At 37.4% G+C, this 25,093-nt stretch overlaps 1 protein-coding gene across 3 annotated transcripts in view; it reads left to right on the top strand.

Moving 5' to 3' along the window:
- Positions 1 to 25,093, top strand: part of LOC117409420 (follistatin-related protein 5-like) — a 256,417-nt gene that overhangs the window by 13,799 nt on the left and 217,525 nt on the right. For all 3 annotated transcript variants that reach the window (XM_034908687.2, XM_034015436.3, XM_034908681.2), the window contains exon 2: positions 7,153 to 7,290. In XM_034908687.2, the coding sequence (XP_034764578.1) occupies positions 7,162 to 7,290 (129 nt within the window). In that variant the 5' untranslated portion in view covers positions 7,153 to 7,161. The remainder of the gene's footprint in view (positions 1 to 7,152; positions 7,291 to 25,093) is intronic.

The following is a 25,093-nucleotide window of genomic DNA, read 5'->3' as shown; positions in this document are numbered from 1 at the left end:
CGGGTTTAAAAGGCCCTGCATATCAACAAAGCACTCACTGGGCATCTCCAGCATTTCCCCACCCTTTCGTTCGCTATAGCTTTCACATATGCTAAGAAATAAATAATAATAATAATAATAATAATAATAATAGTCGTACATACCGATCAATCATCTCCTGATCACTCGTTTTATCACCAAACGCCTCAATAATGCAATCCAAGTCATTATTTTATTACTATAACATCTGAAAAAAGCTCTGCAAATGTCAGTGATATTCTCTGAGCGCTGATGCAGTAACAGCCAGCTTGTTTCCTTATGGCTGTCGTTATCTGATGCCAGGGGCAAGTATGACTATTCATGAGATACGCCCTTTTTTTCCGGCTTGTCTCGGCTCCTGTCGCTCCCACTCGGCCATTGAATGGTTTTCTTGGCTTTTTCCAGAGAAAAAACAACTAGAAACCCATTTTTTGCGTTTTTTGATGATGTTGACCAGGTCCGACATAGGAACGCAAAGGGTTAACCCTGTGATTACACAGTCAACAAGCATGTAAACAACATTCACTTTAAAATCCCTGTCCTCAATGACTTCTCCCAGTTGGACTTCTGGTGTTTCATCGTGAAACAGTTTTCTCTTTTTTGTGCGCTTCTCTGGGATTTCAGTTTCGGTTGGGCAGGTCTGTTGACACGGCTTCGGCTGCACGCTTGACTTTTGAAAGAAGAGTTTCCCACTTATCACGAAACTCTTTATGCTCCTCAGTCAAGTCGCCAATGCTATGTACTTCCACGTCAAGAGTTGCCTGTCTTGCTTGAAGAACCTTATTATGTTGATCTATGGCAAATATTGTTGCCATCAAAGTACACTTAAATTACTGTATGTAGCGTTTACTTCCCTTTAACTTTGTTTTGCACTCGGAAGACAAATTCAGTTCCTGAAACTCGATAATTGCATGCATTATTAGTGGCAAATGTTTTGCAATTGATTTAACACTTTCCACGCGAGCTGACTATCTAGTCTGGGAGATATTGTGCAATGAATATCCAATCTTTCCTTTCAATATTTTCCGTCGTTGAGAGCTGTGAGTAAAAAAATTGTAGATTTTTTGTATGATTCCAAAAAATGTGATCACATCATCACAGCTTTCCACAGCATTTGAGCCACACAAATATAAGCTATGAGCTCCACAATTAGAAAATTTGGCGAGAGGATTAACTTCAGTAATAATGGCCTGTGCACCATTATACTTACCAGCCATTCAAACCATTGTAGTCGTACCCTTGACCCCTGCAGTCTTGCAATGGGATATTGTGTTTTCCCAGTTCAGTTATTATGAGGTTAGCAATATCTCGTCCAGTTTTTTTTTTTTTTTTTTTTTGCAGTCAACACACTTATTGCAAACTAAAACATATCTTAGGATGATTTTACTTTGCTCTGTGTGAGAAGAATCTGGGGTAGCATCGACAAGCATAACAAAATGTTTAGATTTTCTTCTTTCCAATAGTATTTTTTGAACTACTTTTGCACTACATGCCTGGATAAACTCATTCTGGCAGTCTGCAGAAAGATAATGAGCTTGAAGATGTTTTCCATTGTCTTGAGATTGCCTCACTTTAGTAACATGATCCTGAAGAACTGGATCGAATTTGGCAAGCAATTCAATAATTCCAAGAAAATTACCATTATGGCTGTTTCCGATTTTGTTTGAAGTGCCCCTGAAAGCAAGTCCTCTCTCACCCAGGAGCAAGCAAATCCCTCCAGTACTTTACTTTAGCTGCTATTTCTTTACCTAGTTGTGAATTTATATCAGTTCCTTGGGCAAGTCTTCTCTCTAAATCTCACCATTTCAGATATCATTGCTTGTCATGATCACTCACTTCGTTAGCAGGCAATTTATCATACAATTTGCACCATGAAAATTGCAAATTCCTTTTTCCAGCCGTTGTCACTTGACAAAACCGATTTGCAAGAAACCAGATTTGAACCAAATAATCTACATGGGAAACAAAAGAACTCCATTAGGCCCTGGAGATGATGAAGCCCTTGCTTTTTTCACAGCTTGCTCTACTTCTTTCCACATAGGTGCATAGTCCTCCATTTGGTATTCTGGTGGATTGATAGGTGGGATGTCTGAAGGAATTGACATAGGCTCCTGCCTTTTTTAATCTGTTTGTGTTTCCTCCAAAGATCTCTCCAGCTCAAACTTAGATGCTTTTAGTGTGCTATTCTTCTCACTGGTGAATAAAAGTTAGTTCTCGCAGAACAGTCAATGGCCCCCTAGAAAGGGACTGCTGAGTGTTATGACACTTTTTTTCATCCTATTAATAACACATTAGAACCACTAACTTGTGGCTTTGCTTGATCTCATTAACATAAAACTGTTGACAGTTAAAGTACTAATATTTAACAAATTGTGGGCCTAAATATATAACATGGAATTTATTATATTTTGAATTATATATTTATATTATATAAATACATTATGTAATAAAATGAATTCATTTATAAAATGTTTAAAAAAGCACAAAGTAAGAAATCACCTGAAACTAACATCAGGTAATTAAACACAAAATCGTGATTCATGAGTGAAAAATGAACGAAAAAATATACAAGATGTAACTGAATATGACCAACAAAGAAAAAAAATATACAATAATTAAACAGGTATAAAAAAAGGTAAAAATACATAATATCTGAATGGGGAAGGGATGCAATTGTTCTGGATTTTTTTGCAGCAAAATCATCGATTACGTCTTCAAAGTTTAATGGCCTGGCAAGTTCGTGCACAAGAGCAAGATGAGCTAGACCAGTCTTTCTTGTCCGATTGTTGATCGGTAAGCTTTTGATTTGCTTCATTTTGCTAAAAGATCTTTCGGCTTCAGAAACAGTGACGGGTATGGTACAGAAAATTCGCAGAGCTACAGAGACCTTAGGTAAAAGACATTCCAACTGAAGCTCATGAAGTTTATTTAACAGTTCTCGTGGTTTGAGAGGTGCACTTCTAAAGTTTGCCTTATAAATTGCTCAATTTGATGTGCAGTGGTGGCATCAGCACCTTCCGGGTAATCCAAATAATCTACATGGGAAACAAAAGAGCGATTCTGCTGATTCATTCCAAACTAGCCTGTCAACATCTTCTCTGTTTGTTTTTGGTCGATTTTAAAATGGACGTCGGAAACTTCCTTTTTCCATCACTGGGAAATGTGTCTGAATGTCTAGATGGTCCTTTTTGAACAACAGTTTCTATCAAATTTGCAGATATCGCAATATCAAATCCACATCCTCCAATCTCTTGGTGTGCAATATTACTTTTTTTTTTTTTTGCATCTTGATAGTTTCTTCTATTTATTTCTATTTTCTATTTCTTCTATTTTAACAGTGTTTGTTTTGCCAGTCTGGTCTGTATCAATCCCAATGTTACTGTTTTGAATATTGATTATTTCTTCCTGTTCAACTAGTTTGGACTGTTTTCATATTAAAACCAGTTGTTTCAACAATATCATCATCATCATCTGACGTATTTTTCTCAACAGTCTGCTTTGAACGACTAGCTGTAGTAACTAGCGGTTCTGCCTGATCTTCTTTAGGCCTAACCCCACATTCAAACAAAGTACGACTACCCTTCTTACTTTTTTCAAGTCGGGCTGCTTTATCTCTCCGTTTCTGTGCTCCTGATTGGTGTTTTAATCCATAACGTAAAGTAGAACAACATTAGGATCCGAAATACCATGCTCTACTTTTCAGAGTTGAGACATCACAACAGCAGCGCTCTGGTAAACTGTCAGTGTTACACTGGGGTACGGCGCTGTGTACAGGGCATCAGCAGCATGAAAACCGGCAATTATTTTTGTGTTGCAAATCTAAAAAAAAAATATGCTTCTATCGCATCCGCCCAGGTCCTTTTAAATCGCCGGGCCCCTGGGCAATTCCCCCCCACCCCATCCGCGGGTCAGCGGCCCTGTTCATAGTATGGTGCAGGTCACAAGTCAACCTACAAATATAGCCTCTTTTTGTTTAACATATACTTCTAACCTCTCCCAAAAACATATTGGAATAATGGTATATTCTTATACCCCTGGCAACACTGTAGCACATATATTGTTGAAAATGAAAAGTACTAAAATGGTGTTTTTCTTTTTTTAATTTAAATTTTTCAAACCAAGTTAGGAATATTGAATGCAGTGTGCTACTTTTGGGCCTAGCAAAAAGGCTGGGACAGCCAGAGTATGCTTTTTATTTTCAGAAGTGCAGTGAACACAAGCAGTCGAATGAGCACGGATTAGAAAGCAGTGCATTTATGTGAATGTACATGTAGATTTTTTAAAAAAAATATTGCTAGTCTAATTTTGACAAGACAAATTGCCTTCATAATGTGTAATTTATCACATTACAAAGCTGTTTCAGTTAATGGTGGCTTTGAGGGTAATGCTTGCTACTGCATCAAAAGGGAGCTATAATATTATTAATTTATAAACATACCTGTAATAAAAGAAAACAGATAAAGGAGACAAATGAAGACTACATACATATCTTATCATTATAGATGTGGTTAAAGCTGTTTATTGTGTTGCTTAGTAATAACACAAAGAGTGATTGTGTAGAAATCGTTTTTTGCAAGAACTGCGTAAACAAATTTTGGGAGTTGTTTGTGGACCACCTGGCGTTTACTCACGAACCACAAGTGATCCGTGGACCTCAGGTTGGGAACCACTCTTAAATCTTATTTCTAGAAAAAAAAAAATCACTTTTCCATTTTGCTTGCAGAATATCTTTTTGCTTGATTTTTTTTTTTTTTTACGTTAGTGCAGGTATACATTTTTAATGCAATGCTATAGATTAAAGGTTTAAGCTACTGCTTCCTTTTATCTAATCATTTCCTATGCTACAATATGGTAAGTTTGTTGCAGTCAGACTTGGCTCTGACTTTACAAGCGATGGACACCATATATAGCATTGTATTTGAAAACATTTGTTAAACAAAGCTAAAACCCAAAGGTCATGAGGACAACGTTTTGCTAATGCTGAAAAGACTTAAGAAAATTGATTTATAGTTGATTTATATTGATTGCCACTCCTTTAATTATATATTGTACACAAAAGTAATTGCCAAGGATGTGTTGTGTCAGATGTTGGTGCAATGTCATTGCATCCTTGGATATCCATGGGTTATAGGAACATTTTAACTCAGTCTTAACTGTCTAACAGCATTGTAACTACAACAGGCCCTTAGTACAGAACCAATGCATTGCCACTGTAGTCTTATTGCATTTCCATTGAAATGCGCTTTATTTGCTATTATCTGCCCCCTATTTTACTGCATTTAATCCTGTACTTCAGAGTACTGTAATCTGCCATGTGTTTAATCTGTAGTATTTTGTAGTTAATCATATCTTGATGTATCTATCACTGTCACTGTTATCTGCTGTAGTATTGAATTGTATTTTATCACACTTGTACTTGCTTGAACCAAAGTCATTGTATTTATCTTGCTCTTATTGTATTACTTGTAATGTAACACTTGAAATGTATTTGCTTACGATTGTAAGTCGCCCTGGATAAGGGCGTCTGCTAAGAAATAAATAATAATAAATAAATAATAAATGAAGGGAAGCCACAAGACACTAATGATAAATCAACAAACTCAGGTGTGGTTTATGCTCAAGTTATGCATCTGAAATAACCACACAAAAAAGTCACAGACAATTTATTATTTGGCGGTCCATGAAAAGATGCGTTGACAACATAATTCAGGGCCATGTTTAATTTTCTCTAAAACACAAAACACATTACTCAACATCTTTCCTTTATTTATCTAAAATGAAAAAGAAAGAAACTGCATGCATAGAATGATAATATATTCCCTTGCAAGTTCAACAAAATAATATTACCTCAATTAACTTGAAGCAAAACCCCTGCACAAAATAATATATGTGAGGGAAATGTTAACGTAATTATAATGACCTAATCTAACTAAGTAAGTGCCTCTCCAACCATGTGAGAAGAAATCCCCACCCACTTTAAATGTAAAGCTCTCACAACTGAAAATCCTAATTAGAAACTTAAATCTATAATTAAGTTCAAACTCCAAGCATATTTTAATGCGTGTTCCAGGCTAGAACCATATCATTGTATTATTTACAGGAGGCTGTTCAGAGCCAGCAGATCCAGCAAGCCACATGCATGTGTGACCTTGGGCAAGTAACTTGATGTTGATGTTCCACTCAACTTAAAAATGAGGCAGAAAAGCAGCAAATTATATGTTACAAGTCTTTCTTCTTTCTTCTTCAGCAGATTTAGTGCAGTGTGTAAGCAAACACAATACAGTTGACAAAATAGATTTTTCAAAACTAATCTCCATCAAACTGACTTCAAAATTCAAAAGTTGAAAGCAATGCTTGTGTAAGATATCCACAAAAAATGACAAAACTAGACAATTACAATATTTTGTAATGTATGTTCCATAAAAACATGAGGAACTGACATTTGATCATAAAACTGCTAAAGCCAACAATGGCAGTAAAATAGTTTATCTTTTTATTTCATAACATAGTTGCCAAAGCTTTTCTCAAATAATAATAATAATAATAATAATAATAATAATAATAATAATAATAATAATAATAATACAGTGCTCACCCGTTATAACGCGCCTCATTATAGTGCGGAATCAGTTGTAACACGGTAGGGTTGTGGCTCCCATTTGTTCCATAATTCCATTACAGTAGCTCTTTTATTCTCATTATAAGGTGGAACACAAATAGCACGGTCTTGTAACTATGGCTCCCCACTAGCGTTATAAAGGGTGAGCACTGTAATAACCTGTTTGTATAAACCACCCTTTATTCATATCAGACTACTTTTGGAATATATTTGTAAAGATGGTATGACATTTCATGTGGATTTCATAGGCATGCTGCAAACATGAAACAGGAAAACACTTTTTTTTTTAATCTTTTTTTTCTTAGTAGAATTCCAAATAGATTTTATTCTTTCATGGCATGTGAAGCAGTTATTGACAATATTAGTTCAAACATTAGTCAGATCTGAAGTGTTGGATGTCTGCTTTAATTACACGGGGTTGATGCATTTGCCTAAGGGAAATGTGATATTGAATTGATAGTGAGGAATGCTGTAATAAGAACAGTCAATGACCATTTACTATTGTATTTTGACAGGAAATACCAATGAGGACACTTAAGTGGTGGTCAGCAATTTTATTGCTTGGAGTTGCCTTACTGGTTATAGAGGGAAGGCCAAGCAAGGATGGATTTGACCCGAAACCCTATCAGCCTCTAATGAGATTGCGACACAAGGTATTGTTTTCATTCTGGTTGCATCGTCTTGTTAAGCAGCAAGTGTATGAGTCTGCAGTTGACTAATCTAACCCATACACAACTCAATCTTTACTCAAACAGTAGTTTAAGTTAACACAGCCATTTATTTGTTTCTTTGCTATTGACTTTTACAGGCAGTCCAAAAAAATGTAAAAGTTATTTGTGTCATTTGTTATTGATGAAACCCTTTTTTGTACAATGGAAGCCATTCTTATTTAAAAGTAATTATTTTAAAGTTCCTGTTGCATTGATATTTCATTGAAAGTGGTTTCCAACCCTGGTTCCCATGTACCCCCAATGTTCCAGTTTTTTGTTATTTTTTAATAATAATTAAACTATTATATATATATATATATATATATATATATATATATATATATATATATATATATATATATATATATATATATTATATTATTATAAACAGTTCTGCCTGATCTCAACAAGATGTTGTGCTACGTTGGTATTCTCTTGTTTTCCCATGTTGGAGAGACCCACCATTAAAAATGCTGAAGTCAAAGTCTGCGTGGGAGGTAACTTTTTGTGGGAAGACTGGTGGAGTTCAGAAGTATCAGCAAATGCTAAATGGAAACTTAAGGATTAATTGAAGTAACCTTTAATTCAAATACTGCCACCTTGTGGAGGGGAACAACACTGGTTCTCTATTTTCTATAATGATTCACAAATTGTTTCTACATCATGTTAGACATAACATGCAGTCTTTAACTGATTAAGTTATTTTTGTTAATGCATCAATATTAAAAATATATATATTCTACGTAGTTTATTATCAGCCAGTGACGGAATGATATGGGGGTCATTAATGCTATTATAAACCATATTATTAGTTTACTGTATTTTGGGAAAGTTAGCCCCCACAATCATGTTTTAACATATTCTATAATGAGTATGAGACGCTCATTAAGTCAGATGAAGAAACCATTGCAGCAAGTAACCTTGACAACTGACAACAAGTGTCTATTGAGGACGATTGTCTACGTCATACATACAGCCATGACCTGGTGAGTTTCTAGCCAAGCTCTGGATTGTACAGCAGTTTCACGAATTGAATGATTCGTAAATTCCACTTCCATATTTATTTTGGTCATCAACATCTTTCCAAGGATTTTTCCCGTCAAATGCCTGCTTTCAAGTAACAAAAGTTCAAATATCAAGTACCAATCAAATAGGTGTGCAGGAGTGATTTGGGTTTTTAGTAAAAACAGACAGGGGCCTTAAGGAATTTATTTTTCTTGATCTGTAACAGTGCAGTCTTGTTACTGGTTTGTAGTCAGACATAGTGGCATTTTTTGTTGTTTTTGTTTCAGGGTAATACTGGAGTAGAAAAATATAAATACATTTTAAATTGTTAGTACAAGAACTGCTTTTACATTTACTTCATTGTTGACCTGAACCTTGTATTAATAGGATATAACAAATCATTAAATTGTGTATGTACTATAATATTATAGCTAAGCTAGAAAAAAAGGCACTTTACAGAGCGTTTAAAAGGGACCAAGAACAAAGTACACAGAAAGAGTACTTGGAACTGAAAACTCAAATCAAAAAGTAAGTTAGAAAGGCCAAGAGAGAGATAGAAATGAGCATTGCTAGGGGGCTAAAACCAATTCCAAAAATGTTTTCCAATATTATAACAGCAAGAGAACATTCAAAGAGGAGGTAAAATATTATATATACAAATGACAAAATCCAATATTAAATAACTTTAGCATAACAGAGGCAGAAGTTTTAAAGGGACTAGGAGCTCTTCAAATAAACAAATCCCCTGGGCTGAACAAGATCCTCCCAATAGTACTCAAAGAAATGAAATAAGTTATTTACAAGCCGCTAACCAAGCTCATGCAACAGTCTCTTGATACAGGGGTTGTACCGACAGACTGGAGAATTGCAAATGTAATAGTGCTCCACAAAAAGGGAGAAAAAACCGAACCAGGTAACTACAGACCGATAAGGGCAGCAGTGTGGAGTAGTGGTTAGGGCTCTGGACTCTTGACCGGAGGGTTGTGGGTTCAATCCCCAGTGGGGGACACTGCTGTTGTACCCTTGAGCAAGGTACTTTACCTAGATTGCTCCAGTAATAACCCAACTGTATAAATGGGTAATTGTACGTAAAAATAATGTGATATGTGAAATAATGTATAATGTGATATGTTGTAACAATTGTAAGTCGCCCTGGATAAGGGCGTCTGCTAAGAAATAAATAATAATAATAATAATAATAAGCTTGAATTATATTGTATGTACCTATAGGATCCTGGGAGACAGTCAGCATGGTTTTAGGAAAGGGAGATCGTGTCTAACTAACCTGCTTGGCTTTTTTGAGGATGCAACATCGACAATGGATAATTGCAAAGCATAGACATGGTTTATTTAGATTTCCAGAAAGCTTTTGACAAAGTCTCGTATAAAAGATTAATTCTCAAACTGAACACATAGGGATTCAAGGAAATGCATGCACATGGATTAGGGAGTGGTTAACATGTAGAAAACATAAAGTACTGATTAGAGGAGACACCTCAGAATGGAGCGAGGGAACCAGTGGAGTACCACAGGGATCAGTATTAGGTCATCTGCTCTTCCTAATCTACATTAATGACATAGATTCTGGTATAGTAAGCAAACTTAAATTTGCAGACGACACAAAAATAGGAGGAGTGGCAAACAGAGTTGTAGCAGCAAAGGCTAGACAGCATTCAGAACGTGGCAAACACATGGCAAATTACATTTAATAGAGAAAAGTGTAAGGTACTGCATGCAGGCAATAAAAATGTGCTTTATAAATAACATATAGGAGATACTGAAATTGAAGAAGGAATCTATGAAAAAGACCTTCACTCAGAAATGTCTTCATCTAGACAATGTGGGGAAGCTATAAAAAAAGCCAACAATATGCTCGGATGTATAGTGTTGAATTTAAATCAAGGGAAGTAATGTTAAAACTTTACAATGCATTATAAGACCTCATCTAGAATATTGTTTCCAGTTCTGGTCACCTCGCTACAAAAAGGAATTGCTGCTCTAGAAAGAGTTCCAAGAAGAGTGACCAGAATTATTCCAGGTTTGAAACACAGGCTAAAATGATTCAGATTGTGGTACGTGGATCAAGGAAGTCTTGCTATGCAGAAAAAACAACTTTGTATTGTGTTATTATATCACCATTTTGATGCAAAATGCAGCACCTTCTAATGGCAGGAAAAGTTTTGCATAATTGGTGTTAAAAAAAATCCTGTTTTACTGTTTCAGAGGTGTATCTGGAGCCACATCAAAATATTATGTGTCAGCAGTTTGGAGAATGCTGCTGATTGTTCTGACATCACCTTGCAATAATGTTTTCATTGCAGTGCTACATAATAGGCAATGCAACCTAATACAGAGTTTGTATAAAATTACATTTATACCATTTATCAGCAATACTCATACAGTAAGACCAGTGCAGATAGCTTGCAGAATATCAAAAGGTGGTGATTAAACTCGTTCGCCTTACTTGAATCCTTAGTAAATGATCTGCGATGGCAATGCAGAGGCACTACAATAGCAATGAAGCATCTGGAAATTGCTGTAATAATTAAAACATGAGGAAAATTAATTGAAAAGGACAACAGACAATAATTGTTATGAAAATAAAACCTAACAATGGTTCAAGCAAAAATTCTGGGTCTTGACATCCTGCACAGTTTATCACAAGAAACTCCGTAAGAAAGCCACACTAGTTTGCCACTCCAGTGCAGTAACACACTGCAGTAAATGTAATCCTAGTCATGTACAGTAGATTTGTGTAATGTCTATGGCTGTTTACAACAAAAATAGAGATAGCATTGTGTCTTTTTTGTTTTGTTTTGGTTTTACAACAGACTTTTAAGTGCCAAGCCAGTGGGTGTCATTGTAAGGCGATTTAGCAGGGGCTATGCTAATATTTCAGATGTGGTGCATCATAAGAACCGTACCATTATTTTAATGCACATTGCATTAAAAAGGCTGTCTACTACAACTTTAAGATTTTAAAATGATATTAGAGAAATGTTCCACATTTTCTTACCTAATCTTGGCCATCCAGGTTTACAGCAGATGGAACTGGAGACTTTTACTTGTCATCTCTGCTTTTTTTCCATATCCAAGGATGGTTAAATATTTGGTAAATGTTTCCATTAAGATTCCCTAATTGCACAAAAGAGATTTGTTAATGTGCTGTACTAAAGTTATGCCAAGAGGCTACCACTACTGCTCATTCAATTGAAGTAAACATTTTTAACTGCATATTAGTAATATGCACTTTGTTTAATGCTTACCCCTTCTTATTCAGCAATGTGATCATCAGAATAGCTTCACTGTAATATGAACTTCATTCAAGATAAAACAAAATGTGTCTGGTAAAAGGTTTACGATTCTTAACTCCAAATAAATGAGTTTTCAAAGAAAGGTTATAAGTAATATATTATATATATATATATATATATATATATATATATATATATATATATATATATATATATATATATATATATATATTAATTTATATAATAATTATAAGTATTTTGTATTTAAAATGCTTTCCAACAGCTTGATGCTTTGACCTTACGCACTGCATTTTATCAGTATCCGTTTGGATGTGTCCATATCTTGACTTTATACTTATTTGTAATATATAGTTATAAAAATGTAGAATAAAAGAACAGATTTGATGTGTTGATATTAATTAGAGAAGTCTGTTGTAAAATTCCTAAGAATGTGCTTTTGGCAATCGTAGGGAATCACTGATGTAGCAATTCCTTATTTATTTATTTATTTATTTATTTATTTATTTATTTATTACGGCCCAGATATTCAAAGTGATGCGCAATCCCCTCACAAAATTTGTGCCTCGCAAAAATTGGTGCTTTTGCACAAAAATTTATATTTTCCAGCACGGCACAAAACAGTTGCACGAAGTTGGAAAATAGTGTTTTTTTGCTCAATTCGCAAATGTGTTTGTGCCTCGCAAAACCACCTGCACGTTTATTACCAATATAGCAGAAATGCACAAGAGCTACGCATGAATGCGCAGAATTGGAATACTACACGACAATGGACTGTTAACAATCCCCTGCCAAGCAGCTATCATAGGTGTACAGTACATACCTCAGACCAGTCTACGCTCAAATGTAATCTGCACATGGAATGCAGAATCAAAGCTTAACACACATCGGTAGCATTGGCACCCCCTAAGTTGCATGCCCACCCCTACACATATATAAATAAGCTACTAAATGGAGAAATGAAACAATGGACCACAGGATAGTGTAGGCTATTCAACATATAATTTAAATAAAAAATATATTGTAGCGACTTGCTAACTGGATAAGTGTCAAAATAAAGGGGACGGACAAAATATCTTTGTAGCATCAAACTCCACTTTTTATTTTACAAAAACGCGCCTGTCAGCCGGTCTTCTGAGTAGCTCCGACCCGTGCTCCTCACACTATACATAAATATATTTACAGAAGTGTGGACTGTAAACCAAACCCACAATGCTGAAAACACTATTCTATTCGGAAGCCCCGAAGACTGGAATCTCAGCATGGAGCCAGCCAAGAACGCTGCCTGTGGATGCAGTCTGTACATGTGTATCCCTTACCCATACTCCTGCTGAAAGCCCCTTGCAACTGCACCCACTCACCACGCACCCTGCTCCTACCACACCACTATGGCATAGTCAATAGCATGGAATGCAGATCGTGGGTGTCAAAGTATGCTTCTGATATCAATGAGAAATAAATAACAATACTTAAAAAAAAAGTCAGCTTTGACCTTATACCTGACTGTGGAATTACCAGGTGAGTGGCTTGAAAAGGAAGGGAGCCTTTTGAGAATGCAACTACAGGGGTATTATATGGATTGTGCCCTTGGGCACTGCGGTCCTTTGCCAATGTTGCTGAGGATAGGGCACTTAGCTAAAGGCATGCAGTGGAAACAATCTGCGCATTGCAAGCCTGTCACACTTATTGCAAAACTTAGCCATTTTTATTCAAATCTGGCGCACATGCATACATTTGTATCTAATGTTTATCATTATCACAGGCATTTGCATGGCTAATAAGCTAAAAATTTAAAGGGCCATCACAGATTCTACAGAATTCAAACAGATGTATCTATGCTGTGCTGTTGGCTGGGAAGTGAGTTTATGATTTCTCTACTTCTGTCTCCATAATTTTGACAGGTGTCACACAAATATGAGTACATGTTACCTATTCTATCATTTACATTTTTCGACTTTCTTGTTTTCTGTTACAGTACCATCCTTTTTTTTTCTTTCTGTAAGTCCTGGATAAGGGCATCTGTTATAAGAAAATACATGCATAGATTAACAACAACAAGCCTACTACTGTATAAGCAGTGTCTGTTGTGGATCGATTTAGGGTTGATATACTGCTGTATGTGTCTATTAAAGTAAAGCTTTCCTGTCAGTCTATATTACATATCGATGGTATGTACTACGATACCGTGCTGTACTCTTAATTCTGTTTTGGGAGTTATTCTTTCAGCACCAAGAAAGCGTGCTTGGGAAAGTGATTTGTTTTCTTTCGGTCCGAAAGAACGATCATGATTGCAGCTTCCCTGTTTATTTTTTAAACATGTATTAAAACTAGCGATGCACAATTGTTCTTTTGAATATAATCATTATATAGATGTGGACAGAACCTTGTATGATCACTGGGTGTTTTCTATTGTTGTAGTAACTCGCATTTCACTTCAGATTGGGTGAGTGAGTGCTGGAGTAAGTCTTGCTTTTTAAAAAACGTTATTTTATGCCTCGGAAAACTGTTTTTGTGGTTGGCGCATAATTTCATTCGCAGGATAACATGACAGGATCTCGCAAATTGTGGTCCACTCCCTCCAAATTGCGCTATGCGTACATTATATTTGTGCACAGCGTAAAACGGACTGTGGCACGCAAAAAGAAGTTTTGAATATGGCACATTTTGTGCATCCGCGTGTAACGGCCATTTGAGACTCACATAACCCTCAAATATCTGGGCCTATATCTCTGCAGGTAAGCACAATAAACCTTTGGATGATCCACTCACTATTCAATATTCAGTTCTAATCTATTCAAGATTCACTTGCACTTAATTTGTTGGCATCATAAACTAAATCTAACCTTATTATCTTGAGGCATTTTCTTAAATAAATATATTAGATCAACAAAACACAGAACAGTTCCATCTTGAGCTCATGAAGGGTAAAATTGCTCCACCTGTCCCTGGCTTCTTTGCTATCAATAACCAATCAGCTGCTTCCCTGTTGACTGATATGCTTTCAGCCAGTAACATGCTTTGACTCTGCTGCGGTGAAATGCCCAAGGAGGAAAAGCAGCAACAGACTTCCTGTAAGATAAGACAAGCAAACTGGGAATGTAGTGTAGTACCAGATGTCTGTTTTAAAATACAAGTTTGCTATAACCAGTTTCTTTAAAAACTGACCATTGAAGACCTATGTGCAGAATTGGAAATGCCTAATTGGAAGTGCAGACTCGGAAGTGCCGAATTGGAACTGCCTAATTGGAAGTGCCTAATTGGAAATGCCTAATTGGAAATGCCTAATTGGAAGTGCAGAATTAGTAATATTTACTGCAAAAGAGAAGTTTGCATCTGTTTCTAGGAGCAAAGTTTTCCTCCTATCATAAAATTATTTACTAAACTCCTGTCTGAGTAAATAGGTCACATGGTTTGGCAGCCATATTGGATTTCCTATTTTTGGTAACTCATTTTGAAGACACTAAAACAACAAAAAAACATTGCTGCTATTGCCCTTAAACTTCTCACATATGTTGAGGAGGGGTGTGCAATTACACATATTACGTGACGTGACACATAGCCGCCATTTTGGAATTCTACATTTTAGCTTTAAAATGCAACTCCTCCAGAACCGCTGGACCAATTGAGCTGAAATTTTCCAGGGATCTTATTAAACATGAGCATCAAAAGTTTTCGTCAATCCAAGATGGCCAACATGGACCAATGTTGCTTATAACTCCATAGAGAGTGCAGATAGGGTCATGGTTACTATGTAAGACATATAGTAAACCATACATGCTCTATGAAAATATGTCCATGCCAGTGACCTCTGACCTCTCCTAAAGTTCAAATGCAAAACTTGATTATAACTCCTTATAGAGTGCACATAGGGCCATAGTTACTATGGAACACTTATAGCAACCCATGTTTGCTCTATAAAATAATATTAGCCTGTGACCTCTGGCCTTTCCTAACAGTCAAATGGCTTGTTACTCATTAGATAGTGCAGAAAGGGCCATGTTTACTATGGAACACATATTCTAACGCTTCGCTAGTACGGTTAGTTAATATACAGCAACCTGTTTATAAACTAATAAAAAGGTCAACTTTTTAAATTTTATTTTACATTCAAATACATTATTTCAGATTGGCATGATATCTGAATGCAAAGCCATTTTTCATTATATACAGACGTGCTCAAATTTGTTGGTACCCCTCCACAAAAAACGAAGAATGCACGATTTTCTCTGAAATAACTTGAAACTGACAAAAGTAATTGGCATACGCCATTGTTTATTCCATATTTAATAGAAATCAGACTTTGCTTTTGATTTTTTATTCAACATAATATTGTAAATAAGAAAACAAATGAAAATGGCATGGACAAAAATGATGGGACCGCTAACCTAATATTTTGTTGCACAACCTTTAGAGGCAATCACTGCAATCAAACGTTTTCTGTAGCTCTCAATGAGACTTCTGCACCTGTTAACAGGTAGTTTGGCCCACTCTTCCTGAGCAAACTGCTCCAGCTGTCTCAGGTTTGATGGGTGCCTTCTCCAGACTGCAAGTTTCAGCTCTTTCCATAGATGTTCGATAGGATTCAGATCAGGACTCATAGAAGGCCACTTCAGAATAGTCCAATGTTTTGTTCTTATCCATTCTTGGGTGCTTTTAGCTGTGTGTTTTGGGTCATTATCCTGTTGGAGGACCCATGACCTGCGACTGAGACAGAGCTTTCTGACACTGGGCAGTACGTTTCGCTCCAGAATGCCTTGATAGTCTTGAGATTTCATTGTGCCCTGCACAGATTCAAGGCACCCTGTGCCAGGCGCAGCAAAGCAGCCCCAAAACATAACCGAGCCTCCTCCATGTTTCACTGTAGGTATGGTGTTCTTTTCTTTGAAAGCTTCATTTTTTCATCTGTGAACATAGAGCTGATGTGACTTGCCAAAAAGCTCCAGTTTTCATTTGTCCAAAGGACATTCTCCCAGAAGGATTGTGGCTTGTCAATATGCATTTTAGCAAATTCCAGTCTGGCTTTTTTATGTTTTTCTTTCAAAAGTGGAGTCCTCCTGGGTCTTCTTCCATGGAGCCCACTTTCACTCAAAAAGCGACGGATGGTGCAATCAGAAACTGACGTACCTTCACCTTGGAGTTCAGCTTGTATCTCTTTGGCAGTTATCCTTGGTTCTTTTTCTACCATTCGCACTATCCTTCTGTTCACTCTGGGGTCGATTTTCCTCTTGCGGCCACGCCCAGGGAGGTTGGCTACAGTTCCATGGACCTTAAACTTCTTAATAATATTTGCAGCTGTTGTCACAGGAACATCAAGCTGCTTGGAGATGGTCTTGTAGCCTTTACCTTTACCATGCTTGTCTATTAGTTTCTTTCTGATCTCCTCAGACAACTCTCTCCTTTGCTTTCTCTGGTCCATGTTCAGTGTGGTGCACACAATGGTACCAAACAGCACAGTGACTACTTTTCTCCATTTAAATAGGCTGAATGACTGATTACAAGATTGGAGACATGTGTGATACTAATTAAAGAAACGAGTTAGTTTGAAATATCACTATAATCGAATTATTTATTATCTTTTCTAAGGGGTACCAACAAATGTGTCCAGGCCATTTTAGAATATCTTTGTAGAATAAGCAATAATTCATCTCTTTTCACAGCTTCTTTGCTTTATTCTATGACATACCAAAGGCATGCAAGTATACATGATAAAATAGCTTTTAATTTCATCACTTTTCAGGAGGAATGAAGCATTATTTCAATGAGCTGTAAGGGTACCAACAAATTTGAGCACGTCTGTATACACACACATATGTATATAGATTTAGAACACATAGTTTTAGAACACCTCCATTTTTCCAGTTTTTATTGAAATTTACGCAGTTTAATGTCTCAATGTACTCTGAAATTAAAGCATAGAACAAATAAACAATTGGAGATAAAAAAGAAATCATGGAATCGTTTTGTTTAACAAAATTTAATCTTTAAATTTAATTTAAATTTTTGACTCATCAAAAGTAGCCACTTTTTGCAGATATAACAGCCGAACACACTCGTGGCATTCTTTCTACAATGGAAATCAAATATTGTTCGGAAAGTTCTTCCCAACACTGTTGCAGAAGTTCCCACAAATGTGTTGCACTTGTAGGTTGCTTTGCTTTCACCCTTCTGTCCAGTTCATCCCAAACCAGCTCGATGGGGTTTAAGTCTGGAGACTGTGCTGGCCATTCCATGATTTGAAGCCTACCGTCTTGTTCTTTTCTTCTAAGGTAGTTCTGACATAACCTGGAGGTATGTTTTGGGTCATTATCTTGCTGTAGGATGAACCCCTGACCAACTAGGTGTATACCAGAGGGTAATGCATGGCGCTGCAAAATGCTGTGGTAGCAGTTTTGGTTCAGGGTGCCACTCACTCTGTGCAAGTTGCTGACTCTGGATCCAGCAAAAGAGCCCAGACCATCACGCTTTCCTCCTCCATGTTTGACAGTTGGTGTCACACACTGAGGAACCATCCTTTCGCCTACTCGATGGCGTACAAAAACCCTGTGTGATGAACCGAAGATTTCAAATTTTGATTCATCGGTCCATAAGACCTTCTTCCAGTCTTCAGTAGTCCACTGGTGGTGCTTCATGGCCCAGGCAAGCCTCTTTTTCTTATTTTGCCATCTTAGCAATGGCTTTCTTACTGCCACTCGACCTGTCAAACCTGCAGCTTGAAGTCTTCTCTTCACAGTTGAAACTGAGACTTGCTTACTTCGACCAGTGTTAAGCTGTGCTTGAAGCTGTTGTGGCTTTGGGTCTGCCAGACCTCTTCCTGTCAGAGTTTCCTCCAGTTTCCAAGTGCCTTTTGATGGTGTAGGAAACTGTACTCACTGACACCTTGGCTTTCTTTGCAATTTCTCTAAAGGAAAGACCTACACTTTTAAGGGTTATAATGGTCTGTCTTTCTTCCTTTGTTAATTTCCTTTTTCTCGCCATTATGAGAGCAATATACTACTTCCTGCAGTACAATACTGTCCAAATAATGCTTAAGAAGGTGTAGAAACACAGTCTGTTCCAACACTGCTTTTATACAGACAGAGGGTTTGTAAGTAATCAACAAAAGTTGGGACACCCGTAGGAATTGTTAGCATCAACTTTCAAGGCTTAATTTACTTCCATTGCTGCAGAACAGCAGTAAGATGTTAACCCATTACTTGTTCCCTGAAAAAGGCCTTTTTGTATAGCTCTGAAATGTACATTATTTTTCAGTTTTTGGTAACCTAAACTTTTTTTTTAACCTCTGGCAGTTTACCGCTTACCTTTGTACCATTTCAGGTTATTCACTGGACTTGAACTGCTTAAATTTCAATAAAAACTGGAAAAATGGGGGTGTTCTAAAACTTTTGACCGGTAGTGTATATATACAGCTCTGGAAAAAATTAAGAGACCACTGCAAAATTATCAGTTTCTCTGGTTTTACTATTTATAGGTATGTGTTTGGGTAAAATGAACATTTTTGTTTTATTCTATAAACTACTGACAACATTTCTCCCAAATTCCAAATAAAAATATTGTCATTTAGAGCATTTATTTGCAGAAAATGACAACTGGTCAAAATAACAAAAAAAGATGCAGTGTTGTCAGACCTCGAATAATGCAAAGAAAATAAGTTCATATTCATTTTTAAACAACACAATACTAATGTTTTAATTTAGGAAGAGTTCAGAAATCAATATTTGGTGGAATAACCCTGATTTTCAAGCACAGCTTTCATGCGTCTTGGCATGCTCTCCACCAGTCTTTCACATTGATGTTGGGTGACTTTATGCCACTCCTGGTGCAAAAATTCAAACAGCTCGGCTTTGTTTGATGGCTTGTGACCATCCATCTTCCTCTTGATCACATTCCAGAGATTTTCAATGGGGTTCAGGTCTGGAGATTGGGCTGGCCATGACAGGGTCTTGATCTGGTGGTCCTCCATCCACACCTTTATTGACCTGGCTGTGTGGCATGGAGCATTGTCCTGCTGGAAAAACCAATCCTCAGAGTTGGGGAACATTGTCAGAGCAGAAGCAAGTTTTCTTCCAGGACAACCTTGTACTTGGCTTGATTCATGCGTCTTTCACAAAGAGAAATCTGCCCGATTCCAGCCTTGCTGAAGCACCCCCAGATGAGTCCAATTTTCAGCTTTGCCCAACACCTGGTCGTCTAATGGTTAGACGGAGACCTGGAGAGGCCTACAACCCACAGTGTCTCGCACCCACTGTGAAATGTGGTGGAGGATCGGTGATGATCTGGGGGTGCTTCAGCAAGGCTGGAATCGGGCAGCTTTGGCATGAATATGAGCTGTATATATATATATATATATATATATATATATATATATATATATATATATATATATATATATATATATATACAGACGTGCTCAAATTTGTTGGTACCCTTATAGCTCATGCCTTTGGTATGTCATAGAATAAAGCAAAGAAGCTGTGAAAAGAGATGAATTATTGCTTATTCTACAAAGATATTCTAAAATGGCCTGGACACATTTGTTGGTACCCCTTAGAAAAGATAATAAATAATTGGATTATAGTGATATTTCAAACTAATTAGTTTCTTTAATTAGTATCACACATGTCTCCAATCTTGTAATCAGTCATTCAGCCTATTTAAATGGAGAAAAGTAGTCACTGTGCTGTTTGGTATCATTGTGTGCACCACACTGAACATGGACCAGAGGAAGCAAAGGAGAGAGTTGTCTGAGGAGATCAGAAAGAAACTAATAGACAAGCATGGTAAAGGTAAAGGCTACAAGACCATCTCCAAGCAGCTTGATGTTCCTGTGACAACAGCTGCAAATATTATTAAGAAGTTTAAGGTCCATGGAACTGTAGCCAACCTCCCTGGGCGCGGCCGCAAGAGGAAAATCGACCCCAGATTGAACAGAAGGATAGTGCGAATGGTAGAAAAAGAACCAAGGATAACTGCCAAAGAGATACAAGCTGAACTCCAAGGTGAAGGTACGTCAGTTTCTGATCGCACCATCCGTCGCTTTTTGAGTGAAAGTGGGCTCCATGGAAGAAGACCCAGGAGGACTCCACTTTTGAAAGAAAAACATAAAAAAGCCAGACTGGAATTTGCTAAAATGCATATTGACAAGCCACAATCCTTCTGGGAGAATGTCCTTTGGACAGATGAGTCAAAACTGGAGCTTTTTGGCAAGTCACATCAGCTCTATGTTCACAGATGAAAAAATGAAGCTTTCAAAGAAAAGAACACCATACCTACAGTGAAACATGGAGGAGGCTCGGTTATGTTTTGGGGCTGCTTTGCTGCGCCTGGCACAGGGTGCCTTGAATCTGTGCAGGGCACAATGAAATCTCAAGACTATCAAGGCATTCTGGAGCGAAACGTACTGCCCAGTGTCAGAAAGCTCTGTCTCAGTCGCAGGTCATGGGTCCTCCAACAGGATAATGACCCAAAACACACAGCTAAAAGCACCCAAGAATGGATAAGAACAAAACATTGGACTATTCTGAAGTGGCCTTCTATGAGTCCTGATCTGAATCCTATCGAACATCTATGGAAAGAGCTGAAACTTGCAGTCTGGAGAAGGCACCCATCAAACCTGAGACAGCTGGAGCAGTTTGCTCAGGAAGAGTGGGCCAAACTACCTGTTAACAGGTGCAGAAGTCTCATTGAGAGCTACAGAAAATGTTTGATTGCAGTGATTGCCTCTAAAGGTTGTGCAACAAAATATTAGGTTAGCGGTCCCATCATTTTTGTCCATGCCATTTTCATTTGTTTTCTTATTTACAATATTATGTTGAATAAAAAATCAAAAGCAAAGTCTGATTTCTATTAAATATGGAATAAACAATGGCGTATGCCAATTACTTTTGTCAGTTTCAAGTTATTTCAGAGAAAATCGTGCATTCTTCGTTTTTTGTGGAGGGGTACCAACAAATTTGAGCATGTCTGTATATATATATATGTATATATAATCATCTTCAGCCTTTTTCAATCCACTACTGGATGACTGGATGAAGGCCTCCCCAAGATTCCTCCATAAAAGCCTGTCTGCGTCCTTCTTTCACGCTGCTCTGGCGTGTTTCCTAATTTCAATTTGCCATCTTCCTGGAGGCTTTAAAGAATCATTTTTTTCTACTAATCCCAAGTATTGGGGAATCTGCCTGTGGCGGGGTGCCCTGCCCCAGTACGTATTTTATTGTATTATGTTGTATGTGGCGTGTTAATGTTGGTGCATATGTATTGGTGCACAGGAAATAATGTGGTGTTATGTAGCAGAAGTGATTTAAAATGTATATTTGTATTTAGACACGAGGATGGCACAATCACTTCATGTGCAGATTAAAGTGGGTATTACTATGGAAGCACTGGGAGTAGAAATTAGTTCACATGCAGATGTACCGAGATTCAAACTGAATGATTCCTTTGCAATCGAGTCTCGGTACAGCTGCATAAAAGGGTGAGTACTTCACGCACACGGGGTTGGGTGTTTGTGAGTGGTGAACGGGAGAGAGAGAGAAAAGGAGAAATTAAATAATAATAATAATAATAATAGAAATTGCTACGCGTGCCGGTTCAACACCAGCACAATACCTGATATAGGTCAGTGTTTGTTTATTTCGTCCACTGTCTGTCTGTTCGTTTGGCCATTGTGCCGTTTATTTTCAGTGTTTGTTCTGTTTTGTTTAAAGCTTTTATTTTGTAATAAACTGGTGCATCAGCGCATTCATTCAATTCGCTTGCAGTATTGTCTGTTCTTCCGGGTCTAACATCACCAATCGTCATCCTGGTCACACTACCCCTTGACCCCTGGGCAACACCAACATTTTTACAAGCCTAGAGCCTATGCTGGTAAGCCTTTACAAACAACTATTCAGCAACAATACTAGAACAGCAGGTTGTCTATCAGCTTGGGATCCTAATGTGTTACATTATATTGTACAATATCACACTGCACTCAAATTATGTTATTATCAGTAGACTATGCTATAGTATGTACAGTGGCTCTCAAAGGTACTCACCCCCTTGGACTTTTCCACATTTTATTGTGTTACAACATGGAATCAAAATGGATTTAATTAGGAGTTTCTGCCACTGATCAACACAAAAAAAGTCCATAATGTCGAAGTGAAAAATAAAATCTACAAATTGTTCTAAATTAATTACAAATGTGACACACCTAAATAAGCTCTGGTGCAACCAAGTGTCTTTAGAAGTCACATAATTAGTTGAATGGAGTCCACCTGTGGGCAATTGAGTTTCACATTATTTCAGGTTAAATACACCTGTCTCTGGGAGGTCCCACAGTTGGTTAGTACATTTCCTAACAAAAACTACATCATGAAGACGAAGGAACATTCAAAGCAAATCCGGAATAAGGTTCTTCAAAAGCACCAATCAGGGGTAAGATATAAGAACATTTCCAAGGCATTGATTATCCCCCAGAGCACAGTAACGTCCATTATTAAGAAATGGAGAGAATATGGCACTGTGAATCTGTCTAGAACAGGCCGTCCTCAAAAACCGAGTATCCAGGTGAGAAGGGCACTAGTCAGGGAGGCCACCAAGAGGCCTATGGCAACTCTAAAGGAGTTACAGTCTTCCACGGCTGAGCTGGGAGACACTGTGCATACGGCAACAATAGCCCGGGTACTTCACAAAACTGGCCTTTATGGGAGAGTGGCAAAAAGAAAGCCATTGTTGAAAAAAACTCACATCAAATCTCAGCTAGAATTTGCCAGAAGTCATGTGGGAGACTCTGAGACCAAGTGGAAGAAGATTCTATGGTCTGATGAGACCAAAATAGAGCTTTTTGGCCTCAACGCTAAGCGCTATGTTTGGCGCAAGCCTAACACCGCACATCATCCTGAGAACACCATCCCTACCATGAAGCATGTTGGTGGCAGCATCATGCTATGGGGATGCTTATCTGCGTCAGTACCTGGAAAGCTCGTGAAGATAGAGGGCAAAATGGATGCAGAAAAGTAAAGAGAAGTCCTGGAGGAGAACCTGCTGAAGTCTGCAAGAGACCTGGGACTTGGGAGAAGATTCACCTTCCAGCAGGACAATGACCCTAAACATACAGCCAAAGCCACACTGGAGTGGCTTTAAAACAAAAAGGTCAATGTGCTGGAGTGGCCCAGTCAAAGCCCAGACCTCAATCCATTTGAGAATATGTGGAAAGAGTTGAAAATTGTTGTTCACCAAAGGTCCCCATCCAACTTGACGGAGCTTGAGCAATTTTGCAAAGAAGAATGGGCAAAAATTGCAGTGTCCAGATGTGCAAAGCTGGTAGAGACTTATTCAAATAGACTCATGGCTGTAATTGCTGCCAAAGGTGCTTCTACCAAATATTGACTCAAGGGGGTGAATACTTATTCAATCAATTATTATCTGTTTTGTATTTGTAATTAATTTAGAAAAATTTGTAGATTTTATTTTTCACTTTGACATTATGGACATTTTTATGTTGATCAGTGGCAAAAACTCCTAATTAAATCCATTTTGATTCCATGTTGTAACACAATAAAATGTGGAAAAGTCCAATGGGGGTGAATACTTTTGAGAGCGACTGTACATGTAACATTGTTGCAGTCCAGTCTATACTGGGTGCTACAAATTGCAGTTTAGCTCTAATATGTTCCATACTACAAAATCAATGTCACCAGAACGCATTCGGCTGGGTGCCTTCACAACCTTGAGCAAGCAATGTTGTATCTGCCTTGTTAGGTAGGGCTGTGCATTGTTTCATAGGGCTTATTCACAGCATTTCACGATTAAACACAATATGTATTCCTTCCATATAGATGCAGCAGTCAAAGTCAATGCCAACAGGTCTTGATTCCAATCTTGTTTCCGTTCTTTTCCATGGTATATCTTTGCCCAACAGAGTATTGCTAATATGCCCTGAGAAGGCGATCTCTCCAACAGAGGTTTCCTCCCAATGGCAGGGTTTTTCCTCTCACTGAGCAGTGAGATTAGTCTTTAATTCTCCCAAGAAAGAGAAAAAAGTGTATATACATATATGTATGCGTATGTTTGTGTGTGTGTATATATATATATATATATATATATATACAGTGGTTTGCAGAAGTATTCATCCCCTACCAGTAATGTCACATTTTGTTGAATTACAAGTAATGTATAAACAGTTTTTCAAACAAACTTTTTTTATTCAAAGCTGGAGTGGTTAAACTATATAGTGATTATAATTTAAACACGCTGAAGTATTGAAAAACTAAACACTTTGTGTGAATAGGTGAAGAAAACAATAACTTGTGTATTATATATAAAGCTGTGACATCTTTAATCAAGTTTACAAATATAGACACTTTTACTTTTAGTGCTCTATAATAGAATATACAGGCTTTCTAGCTATACATATATTCTCAAAAAGGAAGTAAATTCTTTGCAAAAACTTTGTTAACGAATCAAATAGGGTTGATATTAACACAACA

The sequence above is a fragment of the Acipenser ruthenus genome, chromosome 2 (assembly GCF_902713425.1).
Source record: "Acipenser ruthenus chromosome 2, fAciRut3.2 maternal haplotype, whole genome shotgun sequence".
NCBI classification, from domain to species: domain Eukaryota; kingdom Metazoa; phylum Chordata; class Actinopteri; order Acipenseriformes; family Acipenseridae; genus Acipenser; species Acipenser ruthenus.
This window is presented reverse-complemented; position numbering and strand designations above follow the sequence as displayed.